General features: G+C 40.9%; 2 protein-coding genes across 3 annotated transcripts; both read left to right on the top strand.

Moving 5' to 3' along the window:
- The first annotated feature begins 290 nt into the window (after window positions 1-290).
- Window positions 291-4,259, top strand: LOC306921530 (small ubiquitin-related modifier 2). Its single transcript, XM_079498694.1, has 4 exons — window positions 291-424; window positions 2,177-2,308; window positions 2,625-2,696; window positions 3,827-4,259. The coding sequence occupies exons 1-4, from the start codon at window positions 404-406 to the stop codon at window positions 3,890-3,892; spliced, it is 291 nt and encodes a 96-aa protein (XP_079354820.1). The 5' UTR covers window positions 291-403; the 3' UTR covers window positions 3,893-4,259.
- Window positions 4,260-6,050: 1,791 nt separating this feature from the next.
- On the top strand, window positions 6,051-15,995 carry jpt1a (Jupiter microtubule associated homolog 1a). 2 transcript variants are annotated; one of them, XM_079498541.1, is made up of 6 exons: window positions 6,051-6,196; window positions 8,401-8,543; window positions 12,078-12,169; window positions 13,266-13,299; window positions 14,398-14,441; window positions 14,484-15,995. In XM_079498541.1, the coding sequence occupies exons 1-6, from the start codon at window positions 6,141-6,143 to the stop codon at window positions 14,580-14,582; spliced, it is 468 nt and encodes a 155-aa protein (XP_079354667.1). In that variant the 5' UTR covers window positions 6,051-6,140; the 3' UTR covers window positions 14,583-15,995. The 2 variants fall into 2 exon arrangements, with proteins under 2 accessions (XP_079354667.1, XP_079354666.1); XM_079498540.1 differs by having other exon boundaries at window positions 14,398-15,995.
- The last annotated feature ends 700 nt before the right edge of the window (window positions 15,996-16,695 follow it).

Genomic DNA, 16,695 nt, shown 5'->3' with positions numbered 1-16,695 from the left:
TTGGGGGGATTGCAATAGTTCCCAGCTATTCCATTTTTTAGAAACCAAATGGAACTCTGTAACTCTGAATGTGTTTCCATTTGTACACTCCTGGGGCCTAATACATATCTTGAAATTAAGAACGTTTGAGAACCACTGTGATGATTAGATTGGCTATCTGACAAAACTGGACACTGGTCTGGGTGCAACTAACTCCAGAAGATGGCACTAATACAACTGCTGTTGTGTTTTGTGTTTTAATCATAGACTGTAGAAAAACATAGGCTACTACAATACCATACCATGCCATCATCAAAACAGGTCGGGAGTAGCCATGCTCGAGACACTGCGCATGCGCGTCAAGCGCACTTACTAGCGCAGTTGTTGTCCCACCACGACACACAGCGGCATACAGGCAGTAGTCATGGCAGACGAGAAACCAAAGGTGATGTGCTATCTATGATTCTATATCCATCTTTTTGGAAATCAAACAACGCCTCAAATCATCGTTAATGTGTCTCTGCTGAGCATGTATAATTAACCATTCGCTTACTTACCAAGTACATTGTTTTAACAGCAGCACCCACCAGAAATAACGTTAGCTAGCAGCAAGTAAAGTTAGCCTACTAAGCTAACCTAGCTTAGCTAGGGCAACAGCAAATGAAAACAACCGAGACTTATTTATTTCCCTATTCCAGGTTTTAATCGACCATAGCATCATCGACATCGTTTAGTTTCAGGCATAGTCCGATGATGGGTTGTGGAAGCATTCAAATCGCCTAGGATTATTATACACCGGTCCGGCAACGTTGAAATTTAAGGCCATAATGGCATCAATGGAGGAGGCACATACAGAATTCTCGGCTACGTTACTTTATCCAAACGCCAATTCCCTTAGCCTCGGTCCCAGGCTCACTTAACTGCGAAAAAGAAGAATTCCCTGCAATTCCCTGCGCTTTACGTGGAAAACCTAGCAATCATTGGCTTTTTTATTGGCGTTATTAGAATCATTGCCTCATCCCAACTTGAATCGACCTCCCATGCTTTGCGTATCTGACAATACAACTAGCACAGTGGTTCTCAAACGTTTTAATTTCAAACACCCCAATAAAACTCTTGAGTGTACAAATGTACAGAGCTCTATTTGTATGCATTTGTACGCTGCCAGGTAGCCAGAGTCACAGACCTGTAAGGGTACATTTAGAACCTTCTCAAGGAACCCAGAGGTTCCCTAGCCGCAATTTGCAACGCTAGATTTTTTTATAATGGGATGAATCTAGAGTTGCAATACCCTCCATTGACTCCCCACTCATCCATTTTGGTTTGCGATCTGCTTGTCTTAAACGACGTTAAACTCACCAACATTGCAGCTGTAGTCCAAGCTTGAATTATCCTTTCAATCTGCCGAGCTTGTTTTTCATAAAAATCCACCGTAGAGATGTTATGAGCTACTTTCTGTCAAGACATCCTCTGCAGGTGATTCTTTTTCTAAGTGTTGCAGTTTGGAATCACTCGTTTTTGTTAATGGGTCGCGCTGCTGCCTCCTGCATTATGTGCAGTGACATACGACGAGTGCTTCCAAACTCCAGCACTTAGAAAAAGAATCACCTGCACAGAATTTATTGACAGAAAGTAGCTCATAACATGTCCACGGTGGATTTTTATGAAAAACAAGCTCGGCAGATTGAAAGGGGATAATTCAAGCTTGGACTACAGCTGCCATGTTTGTGAGTGTAACGTTGTTTAAGACAAGCAGATCGCAAACCAAATTGGATGAGTGGGGAGTCAATGGAGGGTATTGCAACTCTAGATTCATCCCATTATAAAAAAAATCTAGAGTTGCAAATTGCGTCTAGAGTCTAGACGCAATTTGCGACTCTAGAGGTTCCCTAGCCTAGTGTCCCAAAAGAGAAATTTGATGTTTGCCCGGGACCCAAAACTAGTGAAAATAGCAACTCTACAAGCTCACAATGCGTTGTGAGCTTGTCTGTTTTATGGAATTTCCCTTTCTTTTCTTTATTCTTGAAATTACTTTGAAATCAACTCGACTCAGTGTTTAAGAACCACTGCCCTAGCTAGCCTGTGGAAAACCACTAAGCCTGCACATCCTATATATATATATATATATATATATATATATATATATATATATATATATATATATGTGTTTTTACTTTATTTCTGTATCTTTATTTAGGAGGGTGTGAAGACTGAGAACAATGAGCACATCAACTTGAAGGTGGCTGGTCAGGATGGTTCTGTGGTGCAGTTCAAGATCAAAAGGCACACGCCTCTTAGCAAACTGATGAAGGCGTATTGTGAACGACAGGTATGACAACCAACAACTTGGATGAACTCATCCAAGTTGAAATTGTACACAATAACAATCTTTTTTGCTTTTATTGCAGATGTGACAGATTAAGTAGTAACTATGCACTGCTCGCATGCCTTTACAGCCTTCATAAGTTGATATACTGCCAATGTAATAACAGTATTCCCTTCCAGCTATATTTGCAATGGTTAACAATATGTTTCCTCAGGGAATCTTGGATTTATGCATTCATGCATTTCCTCAAATAACTTTCATGCGAAGATGACTTAGTCATATTCTGAATTCTAACTTTGTCATTGTTCTGTGTGCCTAGGGGCTGTCAATGAGGCAAATACGTTTTCGGTTTGACGGTCAGCCTATCAATGAGACGGACACCCCCTCACAGGTAAGATTGCAGTACAGGGCCTTTTCCCTTTGGTCAGTTAAATTGAGTAACTGGTTGTGATTGTTGACATTGTTGACTAGCCTAATTCTAAATACAGACTTCCAAATCCCAAGATTGTAACTGCTCGCATTACACCAAATGACAGAAAAAACTACAAAATTGGTTAAACATTTGATAGCTTCTGAAACATTTTGCTTGTGAATGAACAGTGGTACAATGATACGGCATGTGTTGACCTGCAACGAGGTAATTCAGTCAGACTATGGAGGTAATGCTCACGGTGTGAGTATGGTGGTCACACCGGTAAATTGGAATGGATTATGGTGGGGGAAATGAACTGCTGTTTTGCAACAAACACTGCCTGGGCTCTGGTCAGGGCCCCTGCCCAGGCTCTACATACAGTACGTATGTAATTCAGTGTTTCCCCTAAGAGACCGGTCTGCTGAAATCAATCATGTGATTTCTGCGACCGGGGTGGTTTACCAGGCTAGGTTTCCCCTATTGTCCATGTCAGACTTTTGAATCCCATCTGTTGAGTTGACTGCACAGGATGGAGAAGCTTTTTAATTGTTTGATATCGACGAGCGATACACTACAGTCTGAGCACATCCGTTGTGCAACTGTCAAAACCACTTCCGGTTGGTCGTCATCAAAAGTGTTCACCCTCCATTTTAGCAGACGGGAGGAAAAATCTTCTAACGCTGATCTCTCTGAATGATCCTCCTGCTATGCTATCTGCACAACAAGATGGAGTCACTGTGTCTCCTTGAAAAGGGCTCTGAACTTACCCTAAATAGCTGGGCACACCAATTTACTGGTTCCTCCAACTGATGCTGGGCAGTAAACGTTAATGGATGCATTATTAATCCCATGTTTTTTTCCAATGCTGTGTGTTTCAGTCCAGCTCATTCACATACCATTCCTTTGCTCATTGTAACATACTGTCTTACTCTTTTTGCACTGTACACATCTAACTTATGATAAGAGCAGCAAGATATATATGGTGAAATAGAAACGGTTAACAATTTCTTAGTCGGTCCAAATGTACTGACTCACTGTAAATTCAACACAATACACACATATGGGATTTGGATTCTAAGTGACTTTCTTTTTTCATTTTTTCCTAACAGCTTGAAATGGAGGATGAGGATACAATCGATGTGTTCCAACAACAAACTGGAGGGTTTTTTATGTAAAGACTATTTTCTGACCAACACCCCTACCTCCCTTCTCACCCTTGAACCTTTCAGTTATTGTTGATACCATCCAGGGGAATTCAAATGCTCAGCAGCGCAGTTGTTGTAGATACATTTATCATCCCGCCATTTGTACGTAAACTTTTGTTAGAACTGTGGAGCGTGCACAACCTGTGAGCTGCACATTTTGTAAGGTGTGGAAAATCTCCCAGATCCCTAGTCTTTAGTCAATTTTTTATAATTCGGTCATTGAGGGATTTTTCTTTTCTTTTCTTTTGTGTCAAGTAAGCCTGCCTGAGTTTTAATTCACTGGCATCTGTTATTATGGATAATGTATTATTGGAATAAATTGAATCTTTTATATTAATATCTGTGTGTTTTAATTTAAGTAAAAATGTCAGAACATGGCAGATGTAAACATTAAGCCATATTACATACATTGTCACATCATGATAGTTTTATTTGATTTTGTTTTTTACAATTGTTGTCTATAATAAACAGGAGAATGGCGCACACCAGTATTGGTGAGGTGCTAATGGCTTTGGGTGGTAAACGTCAAAAATAAAGGAAAAACTATAATGAAATGCCCAAAAATGGGGACACTCCGCTAAAAGTGCATTGAAATCCTATAAAGCAGTGTTAATTTTGACAGATTCTGATTTTTGTCTTAGTCTTTTTAACACACCCTTTAGTTTTAGTCTTATGTTAATATTATATATTATTTAGTCATCTGAAATGGTTTAGTCTAGTCTTAGTTGACTAAATATCAAAAACCTTGGGCTTTTAGTCTTAGTCAACAAAATGAACACTGCTATAAAGGTTATAGAAGTCATGTGTGAGATGATGAGACTTGCCTTGTTCTGCTGTTCCTCATAGATTCAGGTAGAAGAGACCCATTCTCCTATAGGCTCCATTCTCCCACGCTCGGGGTGACCATTATTTCCAAAAACCCAAACCAGGACTGTTGATCACTAAAATACCATTACAAAAAAGTTAAAAAAAAAAAAAGCTGATCTACAAGTGTGCAACACATTGAGGCTTGTATATCTATTTTTTTTACTTTTTTATTCACCTGGTGTTTTCATCTTGTCTGGGGTCAAATTAGTTTAGCATTTACTAAGTGCCACTTAGCACACCAGAACACCTTAAAAAATGACACCTACTGTATGAAGCACTCAAAACAAGTATTGGATTAACTGACAACTGTAGTGAAAACCGGGACTATTTGGTAGTGCATGTTGAAAACAGGGACATGTTTTTGTTTAGAGATACAAGTATGTTCATGTGATGGTGTTGTCGGGATTAACCCTAACCCAGTTTGGAACCGGGACATCAAGCCATAACCACGCTCCATCCTGGATGCTGTGTTTGTGGTACCAAGTCTCCCTTCCGGGGGTCACACGGCACTAATGTGTTTTTTACACCGTTATGTTCTTATTTTGATCGTAAGACCCACATTGTCTTATTTTCTACGACAGTATGGCATATGTGGTTCTCAAACGTGTTATTTGCAAACACCCATTTAACTCTGGGAGTGTGGTCATTCAGGGCTAGCTCTTAGTTTATGTTATTTGCACATTATGTTTTTAAAACAGGATGATAAAAAAATGCTTTTATATGGAAAGGAACAAAAATGTCAAAACAATGTGACGGAAAGGCCAACAAAAAAAAAAAAAACAGAAGGGCTTGTCTTGTCTTATTAGGCTTAAATTAAGTTTTCAATAAAATATATGGGAAATATATCTAACAAGCTTGTGTGTTTCTGGTAATTTGTTCGCTCATTTTGTGTGTCCGTGGCAAAAATGGAATTTTGACAAAAATGACCACCACAAGCCAGCTTGGCGATGATGACCATACGATGATGACCCAGTCCCTTCTGGATGCTGTGGTACCAAGTCACCCCGCCTGGAATGGATGCTGTGTGGTACCAACCAAGTTCCCTTTTCTGAGCATGATTGCACGAGACCCGGCCGACTCTCCAATCATAAAATGTGATTGATCTCAAAGGGGCCAATGGGATGCACGAAACACCGACTTGTAGGCGGGACATTGACTGGAAAAAAGACGCCTTCAAGTTAGTTTTCACCATTCACCAGACGGCATAGCAGGTTGATGAATTTTCGGGCGCCACTGGCTACAGACAAGTGATGAGGCGGTGGTGAAATATACTGCTTAAAATTATTAGCTAGTGGCAATTATTCTAACTGATCAGATTTCCTACATCGTTTACAAGTCCGCAAATTAAAAAATGACAACGACAACGATCTATCAAGGGATGGAGCCCGGTGCCAAAAACAGTAGCAGGTAAATCACGCCAATACGGCTTAGTATATAGTTCGCCACCCTTTTAGCTGGACAACATTTTTCAGTTACAGAAAGCGTCGACACTTTTTAAAATGAAAACATGTAGGCTATATTCTTTTGTTGCGCTTGCCTTTATACGCGCGCTATTGCGACGATCAAATCAAATAAATAACTGCGAGCCTTTGAGCTATATATAATCATCATCGGTATAGTTGAACTTGATATTAAAATAACTCATTCGTTTTTAAAACCTATCATCTGGTCGACGCGGTCTCTCGCATGGCATGATCTAACCGTTGCTAACGTTATAGCGTGGTCAAAGAATAGCCCACTACACTACCACACCTTAGAATGGAGTGGATGGATGCTTATTCTAACGCTAGCTAGTAGCAGCAGTGTCTTGCCTTCCTTTGTGGAGGTATAGACGTGTGTGTGTGTGTGTGTGTAGCTGCTGACTCGAACTCCATTGGTATACCCAGTTGTAACAATCATGATATATATGACCAGAGATTGCGCGATCTTACACAGTCTTAATGTTCAAACTAACTATCGTTTGGGAATTAGATTTCCACTATCCATCCGATAGAATGAATGATGATGATGCTGAGACACTATTGTATTTTCTGCTGCCAGTAGCATGAGCTGGGTTTATGGCTGGGTGGGGTCCCCCCACATTTAAAACAGTGGTCGAAATGAACATTCGTGTTGTTGTAGCCTACTGCACAGATTCTTTTACATTATGGTCCAGATTCCAGACCCACCTGCTATCGATCTGGCTTTGGCGTGGTGATTGTAATTTGTATTCGCCTGAACTGTCTGGGTCTTACCGTTGTCGTTGGCCACACCTGACTATACGGTATAGGGATGCCATGCCAGGAGAGCTGTGGGAGAGTCACATAGGCCTAGCCAGACCTCATACAATGACAGTAGTATTCTGAATATTTGAATATAGTATAGAACTCAACCTTATAGTGAGCTGTAATTGATTAAAAAAGGAAAATAATTTGAATAAGTCGAAATTAGAACTACGACAAGCTGTAGCATAAAGTCAGTGACCATGTGAGACTACAATTTCATACACTACAGAATAGGCTAATAGGCTATAGGCTACTAGGTCAAATGTTACAACAATTATTATGAATACTGATAGGCTACTGTACATAACTCAGAAAAACAAAGAGCCATAGCCAGATTTAATTACATCTAATGTTGGTACTAATGATGAATTGCGTATTCTGTGCGACACATTTTCTGTTCATATTTACACCTGTCTCCATGTTAAGAGGGTATAAGGAGAGTGATTGATATGCTAACTTAAATGAAGAATGGTTAAATGTCTGTTCAACTCCAAGTCCAAGCTAGCGTAGCCTACATAGGAGACAAACTCATGCTGCTCATATTAGAAATGTCTGATGCATGAGGCAAAACAAGAAGAGCTGTCAGGGAAATTGAAACGCACACCTGTTCAACTTCAAACACTGCTCATTAGATCAATCAAAGTAGATGCAATGTGTCTAGCCTTCATATTACATGATGGAGTAACAATGGTACAGCAGCACTAGGTTCATAGCCTAGTACTAACTAATAACTATATCACTGGTTTGCTGCTGCTGCCCCCTAGTGTGAACTTTACTTAAGAACAGCTGGTGCAAAAATGCATATTTCTGTACATCATTCAGTCCTCTGTCTAATTCTAATACAGTCTATCCAGGAGTTGAGATAGTCAATGTTTCTGAACAGAAAGAGAACGTAAGCAACCTCATTTTCTAGACGTTGATACATTAAACAGGTAATGCTGTGTACAAAAGGGTCAGAACATATTTCCCACAATGAACATAAAGCAGAAGTCAGCTGTCCTAACACAAAAGTACATACATGTGTAGGGAGGGAGGGCTGGTGGCAGTTCAGAAACCTGTCCACCTGACACCATCGTTAGGCAGATTTAAAACAAATAATAAGGAAAAAGGAATAGAAAGCCTGCAGTTTCTATTAGGTTGGATTCCCCATCGATGATGACTGGTGGACGGGTTTCTGAACTGCCCACAGCCCTCCTATGAGAGTAATGAGACACAGACTGAGTAGGAAAAAATTGTGCTATTTTATCATTATCATTAGTGAGGACCATTTATATGAAGATAGGTTGAAAAGTGGTGAAGTGGTCCTTTTAACAATCAACTAAATACAATCTTACTTTGTTCTCTCAGGATTTTGCGCCCTCCGGGAGGTGCCTCGAACATCACTTTTGGCACAGACGAGGAGAAGCCCCCCGTCCGAAAAGACAAGATGGCGTCCACTGTCTTCGCTGAGGATGAAGACCTTTACGCTCATCGAAGGAACAACCCACCTGGTACAGCCTGCTTCTTCCCAGACAGCATGACCTAGGCCTTCACACATTTATGTCAATTACAATTTAACATCGTCATGTGGTTCTCAAATGATGTGCCCACTATTGTAACAACTAAACAACAAAAAGTCATGATTATTATTAGTATTTTTGTTTATAATTTACTGTATCAGCACTTGTGGGTTCACTTAATTTCCCAATACAGAGAGACTTTATTTCTATAATTATCCTAAAACATATTTCAACCACTTTACAGTACACCTATACATACACCATACATTAGCCTATCTATTATTTACACAAAATATAATGAAAATAGAAGGTCTCACCACACAACGTTGTTGTGAGCTTGTAAATCGGCTATTTGAAAAAAGATTGTGAAAGTATAAAATAGGACTTAAGTGGTTAAAAGTCAATAAAAATAAACATTTACAATACATAGTGATAAGGGTCATAGTGTCTAAAGGCTATTTTGCATGGATATGAATACAGGTGTCTTGAGATTTTGATTTGCTCATAGGCATGCCTAGGGCACAAAGTGTTTGAAAACCACAGCTTTAAGGTATGTGTAGGCTGTACTTACTTATCGCTGTTCTAAAATGATTCCAAAATGTTTTGAGGGTATCTATCAGATGTCTCTATTTGTTAGGCATGCAAACTTGTCACCTTTCGGAACTTCTCAGTTTTGAATCAGAAATAGATACCTACGTGACTCGTTCAGATGCAATTAGAATTTGCTTCTTGGTCTAAAGGGCTTTTCAGACGCGGATCGGCACAACGCCTGCGTTCTCGCTTGGATCAGCAGGATCACACTGAGTTTCTCACATAGATGCCAGGCGATGTACACATTGTAACCAAGGGAGATTAGCCCTGGTCCAGACTCAGAATGTTAGCAAGTTATGGTAATTTATTCAAAAATGACAAAAAATGTATAAGGAGAAATCATGCGCGCTTTAGCCAGCAGAAGGTAGAAGGGACAGCTTGCATCAGAGAGAAGATACGTATGATACCTGGGCAGTGGGCACTTCAGAAGACTACCCTGATTAAGTCACCAGTGCCAAACAATAAAGAACGTGCAGACCAGTCGAGTGCTTCGCTTTATTTTATTTGGGTAGTCTTCTGAAGTGCCCAGGTATCATATCTTCTCTCTGATACAAAAAAATGATGTTGCTATATACTGTACATAGCTATAGCAACAAAAAAAAACAAAAGGGATTCCCGGATTGAAAGGTATAGTTACCAGGGTTCCCGGTCTACATGGGTTGACCTGCTTGTTTTTTAAATGGAAGAGAGGTTGACGTGCATCCGCACACACTCTCTATGTACAGTAGGTTACACAGCAAAAGACCATCCTTCACTGCTTTGACATTGTGACATACAAAACGTCCCCTGGCCAACAGAAATGCCATGCTGAAACGTCTTTCTACCAGTCAGCAGGTTGGTGGTCTGCCATTCTTCTAGGTCGTCCTCAGACGAGCCTTCCATCATCGCTTCCAGTCATCCCGGTTCTCCATACATCCGGCCAGCTCATTGGTGCTTTGCACTCCTGCATCTTTCTTTCTTGAGTACGTCCACATATGTTAGTATGGGACGTCCTCGTGACCGGTGGTGCCCGTTGGTTCCCACAGCACCAGTTTGATGGCTGGCAGCGCCTGGTGTCTTTGGCAGTGTCAAGTCTCATTCTCCTGGCTGCTATTTTGTTGCTCACCCTGAATATTGCAGCATACAGATTCTCATTGGTAACATGTGTACTCTTGCTGATGTTGAGCACTACACGTAACATTCTGGTGTAGCACCTGTCTAGAGCCTTCTGCAGAGTTATCTTCAGGGTCCAGCATTCACTGCCATATATAGGAGAACAGATTCTACCGTCACGTAGAAGAAGTCTGCCAGGCCTTGCAGCTAGAGTGGGTGAAATCGACTCGACGACTGTCCATCTGTTCTTACTGGTGGTGGTGTCTATCTTTTGGAGAAGTGCTCCGTTGCATCCTCGTCTTCCCTGGGGCACTATGGGACTTGTAACTCATTCACTGCCAAGCTGCCAATTCAAGCAAATGTCTAATTTCTCTTTTGGGTCACAGGCTAAAAACGTTGGGAACCACTGATCTATAGTGAGGGGGTCTGAGAGAAAACACAGGACAACAAGATCTTCAGACAAGATCTAATCTGATCAATTCTACAACTGTGCTGGTCAAGGCAAGCAGCAAATACCTGCCCTGAAGATGAGATGTAGATCTCACAGACTGCTTATGGAGAGAGGATTATATAGTATAGCATATTTTGAGTTCATATAAATGCTCACATCTCAATCACTTTGATGGTAAATACCAGGTCAAATTGCATAATATGGGAACAGCACTACTGGTGTGCAGATCTTTATTCTTCTAAACTATGTTGAACATTTTGATCCATAAAACTAGTATTGTTCATCAGACCTGAATGACAACTCTGACTGACACTTTGCAACCTCAGCCTGACTCCCATTGAGATTCCATTCTCTGCGTGCCTGCGTGCGTGCGTGTGTGTGTGTGTGTGTGTGGGGGGGGGGGGGGGGGGGGGGCTAGCCGAGTTCGCCGATGGACGGTGGTGTTGCTGTTTTTTCCTCCGCGGTGGAAAGACATAACGGTTTGTTATGCAGTGATTCTGTTGACTGGAGTTGTATATACGCTCGCATGGGAGCCTCCGAGCCGCCATTACGTGACAATGCGCCCCTCCCGGAAGGAAAGGGGAGAGGCTTTTAAAAAAAAAAAAATTATCAAGTGACCGGAATGTTGTGGGATATTTCTGGGCTGCTTGATATATTGTCCGGGTGTGTAGAAAGGCAATTGAAAGTAATCAATAAAAAAGTGCTCAAAACGTATTAATACGGGTCTAGCATGGTAAATGGTAAATGGTGCATTTATATAGCGCCTTTATCCAAGGCACTTTACAGAGATTGTGCATCAGACGCATGGCTAATTAAGAGCATATTAATACGCTTATTGCGTGCTGTGTGTTAAAGAAGCAACACAGCAACTTTCAGGGCACCCGAGGAAACTTTACAGTCATTGTAAAAAGGAGCCAATACATAATACAAGCTAGCAGAAAATGCAATAAACTGAAGAGTGTGGAAATAAATCTAAAATTGAAAAGACCTCATCTAGACAAAGAATAGACATTTTTATTGAATTTGCCTCAAGATCTTTAACATTGTTTGTAAAGGTACTTCTGTGGCCTACTGGCAGTATGCACGTAAGTAATGTGTAATGTGGCCTCGAACCGGTCCAGCAGTTTGTCGAGATTAGCCCCAGACACACAGCCAGACAGACATACAACACCCTCTTCTAGACAGCTTGCCTCTGAGGAGCCACCCATTCTAATTCGAATCATTATGTGTAAACCATTAATCAATTCCCTTAAGGTGTTCCTGAGATACCCCTTTCACAAAGTTGGCATGGATGGACATAATTGATAGATAAGGACTTGCAGAGGCATACTCTAGTCTAAATGGAGTTAAACCGTCCCTTAACTAGTGTATATGTTTCCTCATTCTTCCAGGTGGCAAGGCTGTGGGCGTCCTGGTTGGCGAGTCCTCTGCTCCTCCGAGGAGAGGAAACCAGTCCTCCAACCACCCAGAGGACAATGGGATGGTGAGATAATGGCTCAGTTGTTGTTGTTGTTTTTTTAATGTTTTTGTTTTGTGGCTTTTGCCTTTATTATATTTATATGTTTTAAGAGGGATAGAGATAGTAGGTTGACAGGAAATGGGGGGGGGGGTGACCTGCAGTAAAGGCCGAACCCGGGAGTCGAACCCGCGGCACACTGCCAGACTGGATTAGAAGCCAAGGTGCCCAGACGGCTACGCCAGCCGCCCGGGCCAGTTGGTTTAATTTGTATTTGAAACAGTGTAACTACCTAAACCGGTGTCCCTCAGGGCTCTATACTGGTGTGTTCTGTACTATAGGCAATCGACAAGCCGTCTGTATAACCGATCGACATGCCGTCTGTATAGTCGATCTGCTTTCAGAAACCAATTGTATAGCCAATGGAATATGACACATCTTATGACAATTTGATCACATGACCAAAAGACAGATGAAATGAAAAGTGTGCCCATATGTGAGTTGTTAACAAAATGTGTACGCTTCATGTTGTTAATCTTACTAAGACACCCCACTAATAGGTCAATTAAACGAATATGAAGAGAGACAGAGCCCGCACACAGCAAATTTGGAATGTATATTCTTAAAGAGCGAACGTTTTTAACTCAAATCTTTGCTTCTGGGGGGTCCCTGGAACAACATTCAGATGGGAGTCGGTGGCCAATTACATATATTTTTGGGGGTCCTTGACATGAAAATGTTTGAGAACGACTGACAGAAACATGTCAGGATTTAGAAGACATTTGTAGAATCGTCTAAATAGGCTAAGGACGGTCAATACCTTCAATTTCCCTTTCTTAGCTCAGCACCATGTGCTGCATGTCGGCCATCCCATCTTTTTCATTTTCCCATCACAATGAAACTAATGGCAATTAAACTGTTAAACTTAATTCAAAGTAAAATAAATAAAAATAATAACTAAACACTATAGGTGTGACTTATTCTGTGGTTGCTGTTAACCTTCCATAGAATTGCCCTCATGTCTTAAAAAAGGGATAGAACAGTGACAGTTATTTACTAATATTTCACTTTGCTTTCCTTCCTATTCTGATTGTCACCTCTTTATTGTTGTTGATTTCTTTAGGATGCAAACGGTGATGCCGGTGATGTTGGTATTGGTAAGTATTGCTATCTAAGGATGGGGGGGAGGTAATCTTGCAAACCATAAACCAATCAGCACTACATATTTAGCCTGGGGTCCACCTATGCTTTCTATGGCATAGGCAGCTCCCGGCGGGAGAATCTAGACGCAGCTGCGCGACATGAGACTAATTAATTAGAGCGACAGAGAGAGAGAGGAGTGTGTGTGTGTGTGTGTGTGTGTGTGCGTCAATTTAACAAAGGTGCAGACGATCAGAAATCAGCAGAGAGTGATCGACGTTTGCGCTACTCTTCGCCGAATTGAAGTGGACTCGGTCCCAGACTTTTTTTTTCTCCCTGGAAATAAAAACGTCTGGGTTTCCGAGGCTACTACATATTTAACTTGGCTCGAATCATACTTGTGTCTGGTGCTATGACAGTTGTATACAAACTATCAACACAAAATACAGCAGGTGTCTTTGTTTGTATTTACAGAAACTCAGAAATTGCCATAACTCTGGCACAGGGAATTCATCTGCCAATCTGCTAGTTTATGTTCAGAAACTGTCTGAACATTTCTTTCTGTTTCTTTTTTAGTTTTGCTTTCATGAGGTTAAACATTTCCCCAGCGTAGGTCGACAAATGTGAAAACAAGCACCTTAGGAGATGCAATTGCAACATGCAGTTGGGTCCAGTTTGGGCATGTATCAAACATTCCCGGGGGAAGTATCTCCTCTCCCACCTGGACCTTGTTGTTATAATGTGCTATGCGAATAAACTTGCCTTTCCTATTACGTTTTTATTTGTATTATTATTGGTATAATATAATTTATACAAATTGACAATACAAATACACACATGTTCAGAATACAGTTAGCTTTGTCATCCTCTCTCACTCACTCCACTCCGCCAGCCCTCAACTCATTTTAAACAAAGACATGGAGAATACAGTACAATGAAATGAATGAATACAATATAATTTATACAAGCTCACAACGCGTCACACTGCAACACTGCTTTGTACATTAGAGATTGTCTATTTTCAATGTGAGACACTGGTGGCACAACCAAATATGAATCAGGCTTTAGCATGTGGCAATAGTTTGATGTGTGTTTCTCCTCCTGCTGGTGTTCAGACAACAGCGCTGAGCCAGAGCACGTTCCGGAACCAAAAGAGCACGTTCCGGAACCAAAAGAGCACGTTCCGGAACCAAAAGAGGAGGGCAACCAGGGCACCCCCGCTGAGCAACCTGCCGCAGGTCTTCTTCCCTCAGGCCGTAGGAACCCACCCGGCGGCAAGTCCAGTCTCATTCTGGGCTGAGTGCTGGCTAACCATGCCTACTTAACAGTACTTCTCTGAACTCATCGATTTCTTTCCACTTTTTTGATAAGAAGGACCCGTCATTCTGTACGCCCTGGAATCCTATCTTGAACCCGGCCTATACACCCATCTCTCCACCCTGTGCCGGATTGCATTGCTTTGATACCTTCTTTTTTTAAATGTTTTCTAAGCTTTTTGACCGAAGCACTTTATGTATTTGAGTCAGAGCCTCTACCTATCCCACAGTGTCTGCAGTTCATCAGATCGGCTGGGGAGGCTAGCGAGGTTCCTGTTGTTTTTTTCTCTCACAACTGCCCCTCAAATCAATCTTTTCTTAACATTGTTATAATGGCACAAAGATCCCATTGATGCGTGACCACCACTCTCTAAGAATGCAAAGGAAAATGGATGCGAAGTGAGTTGGTCCTTTTGCGCCGTGTTCAGTTATGGTTATGGCCAAGTCTGCATGCATGTCTGGTCTGTAATGTATGAATGTGAGCAGGGAAAAAAAAGATTTTCTTTTTTTCTTTTATTTAAGATGGTTATGCTGGACTAAATAATGACTTTTCAAAATTGTTGGATACAGGTGTTATTGTTGCATGAAGTTGGAAAATTTCTCTTGATTACAGTATCATTATTGTACACATAGAAGGGTCAAATTAATTAGTCAGTACACTGAAGGATAAAAAAACCCCCTCAAAAATATGTTCTCAGAAGTATAATTAAAGCAGAATTGGAATTAACGATTTTGTATTGTATCAGTTGCCCTTACAATATGGTAATCCCAATCATGAATGCAATGTGTTTTTTTTTTACAAGTCAAATGTTACTCAAGAACAAAGTGTGCCTGTTTGTGTGTTAGGCTACATCAAATGGGGTTGGGTTTCTCACAAACTGCACAGTAAATCGACTGCTATTCGTCACACGACGGGTTTAATTGGTTCAATTCTTGGTTCAGTTTTTGGCGCCATGTTGTTTTGGACAGACCCAGCCCAGATTTGAAGAAGTGACCTTATGACAGCTCAGCCTATGCCTATGTTTTTCATCCATGCATTCACGTTGTGTGTACTTATGTTTCTGTTCAGTGGAAATATATATTGTATCAAAAAAGGCACATTCTTTTGTACATTGTGTTATGCAAGGATTCCAGTCTAGAGTTCATTATCTCTCTCACCTTTCGTCTTGGTGTCGCAGGTCTGATACCGTGTCAGACAGCTGTCATGCAAAATCGCCAGCAGGTCAGTCTATTGAAAGAACCACCGGTACATGAAATGAAAACTCTAGGGTTAGTTACACAGAAGAGTCAGTTTTCATCGTACATTGACTTGATGCTGGATGTAAGTCACAGTATGAAAATTGAATCCCAAGAATCTGTGCAAATTAAAATGAGTATTAAAAGTCATTTTCATGGACCATTGTTGTAGCTTTTTTTTTACTGGGATCATTTGGCAGAGAATAATATTAATATATTCTCTAGACTAGAAAATATTCACATGAACTTATCAGTGTATTTTATATTGACAAACAAGCAAGTGAGCATCAGCATACACCGTAAAAAAACCCAAAACAAAGTTTTTAAGTGGTGCAACCACTTCATTAAGTAGTACACCATTTGAGCTGGAGGCAGTTTAATAGTTGATCTCGCGCCACCTCACAAATCAGTCCCCAGAACCACAGGTGGGTGTTTTCAATGAATCTATTACATGGTTAAAATTGAGTTTGAAGTTAAGATGGGTTTGTATAGGAAGGGGGCATGTGTTTAAATTTATATAAAATATCTAAATACTCAATCAAGCAACTTAAAACTGTCTGGGAGGTAGTGCATAAAAGTAGCAGATCCACAAGCTTGCAACGGGCCGTGAAGACGCATTGTTACCTTGTAGGTATAGGCCTATACTATTTTCACTATAGTTTGGGTCCCGGCAAATGTGTAATTTAATTTCTCTTTTGGGTCTTGAGCTAAAAAGTTTGGGAACCACTGCTCTAGTCATGACTTAATCCAAAAAATCTGTCCCGTCTGAAGTGAGTGGTGCTGTGCTATACTTGTGCTGTACGTACTGTACTGTACTGTACTGTACTGTACTGTACAAGCCCTCCTCCCTGGCCTGTGTGT

The sequence above is a fragment of the Electrona antarctica genome (genome assembly GCF_951216825.1).
Source record: "Electrona antarctica genome assembly, chromosome: 4".
NCBI classification, from domain to species: domain Eukaryota; kingdom Metazoa; phylum Chordata; class Actinopteri; order Myctophiformes; family Myctophidae; genus Electrona; species Electrona antarctica.
Note: the sequence above shows the minus strand (reverse complement) of the source record. Positions and strands in the feature narration are given on the sequence as shown.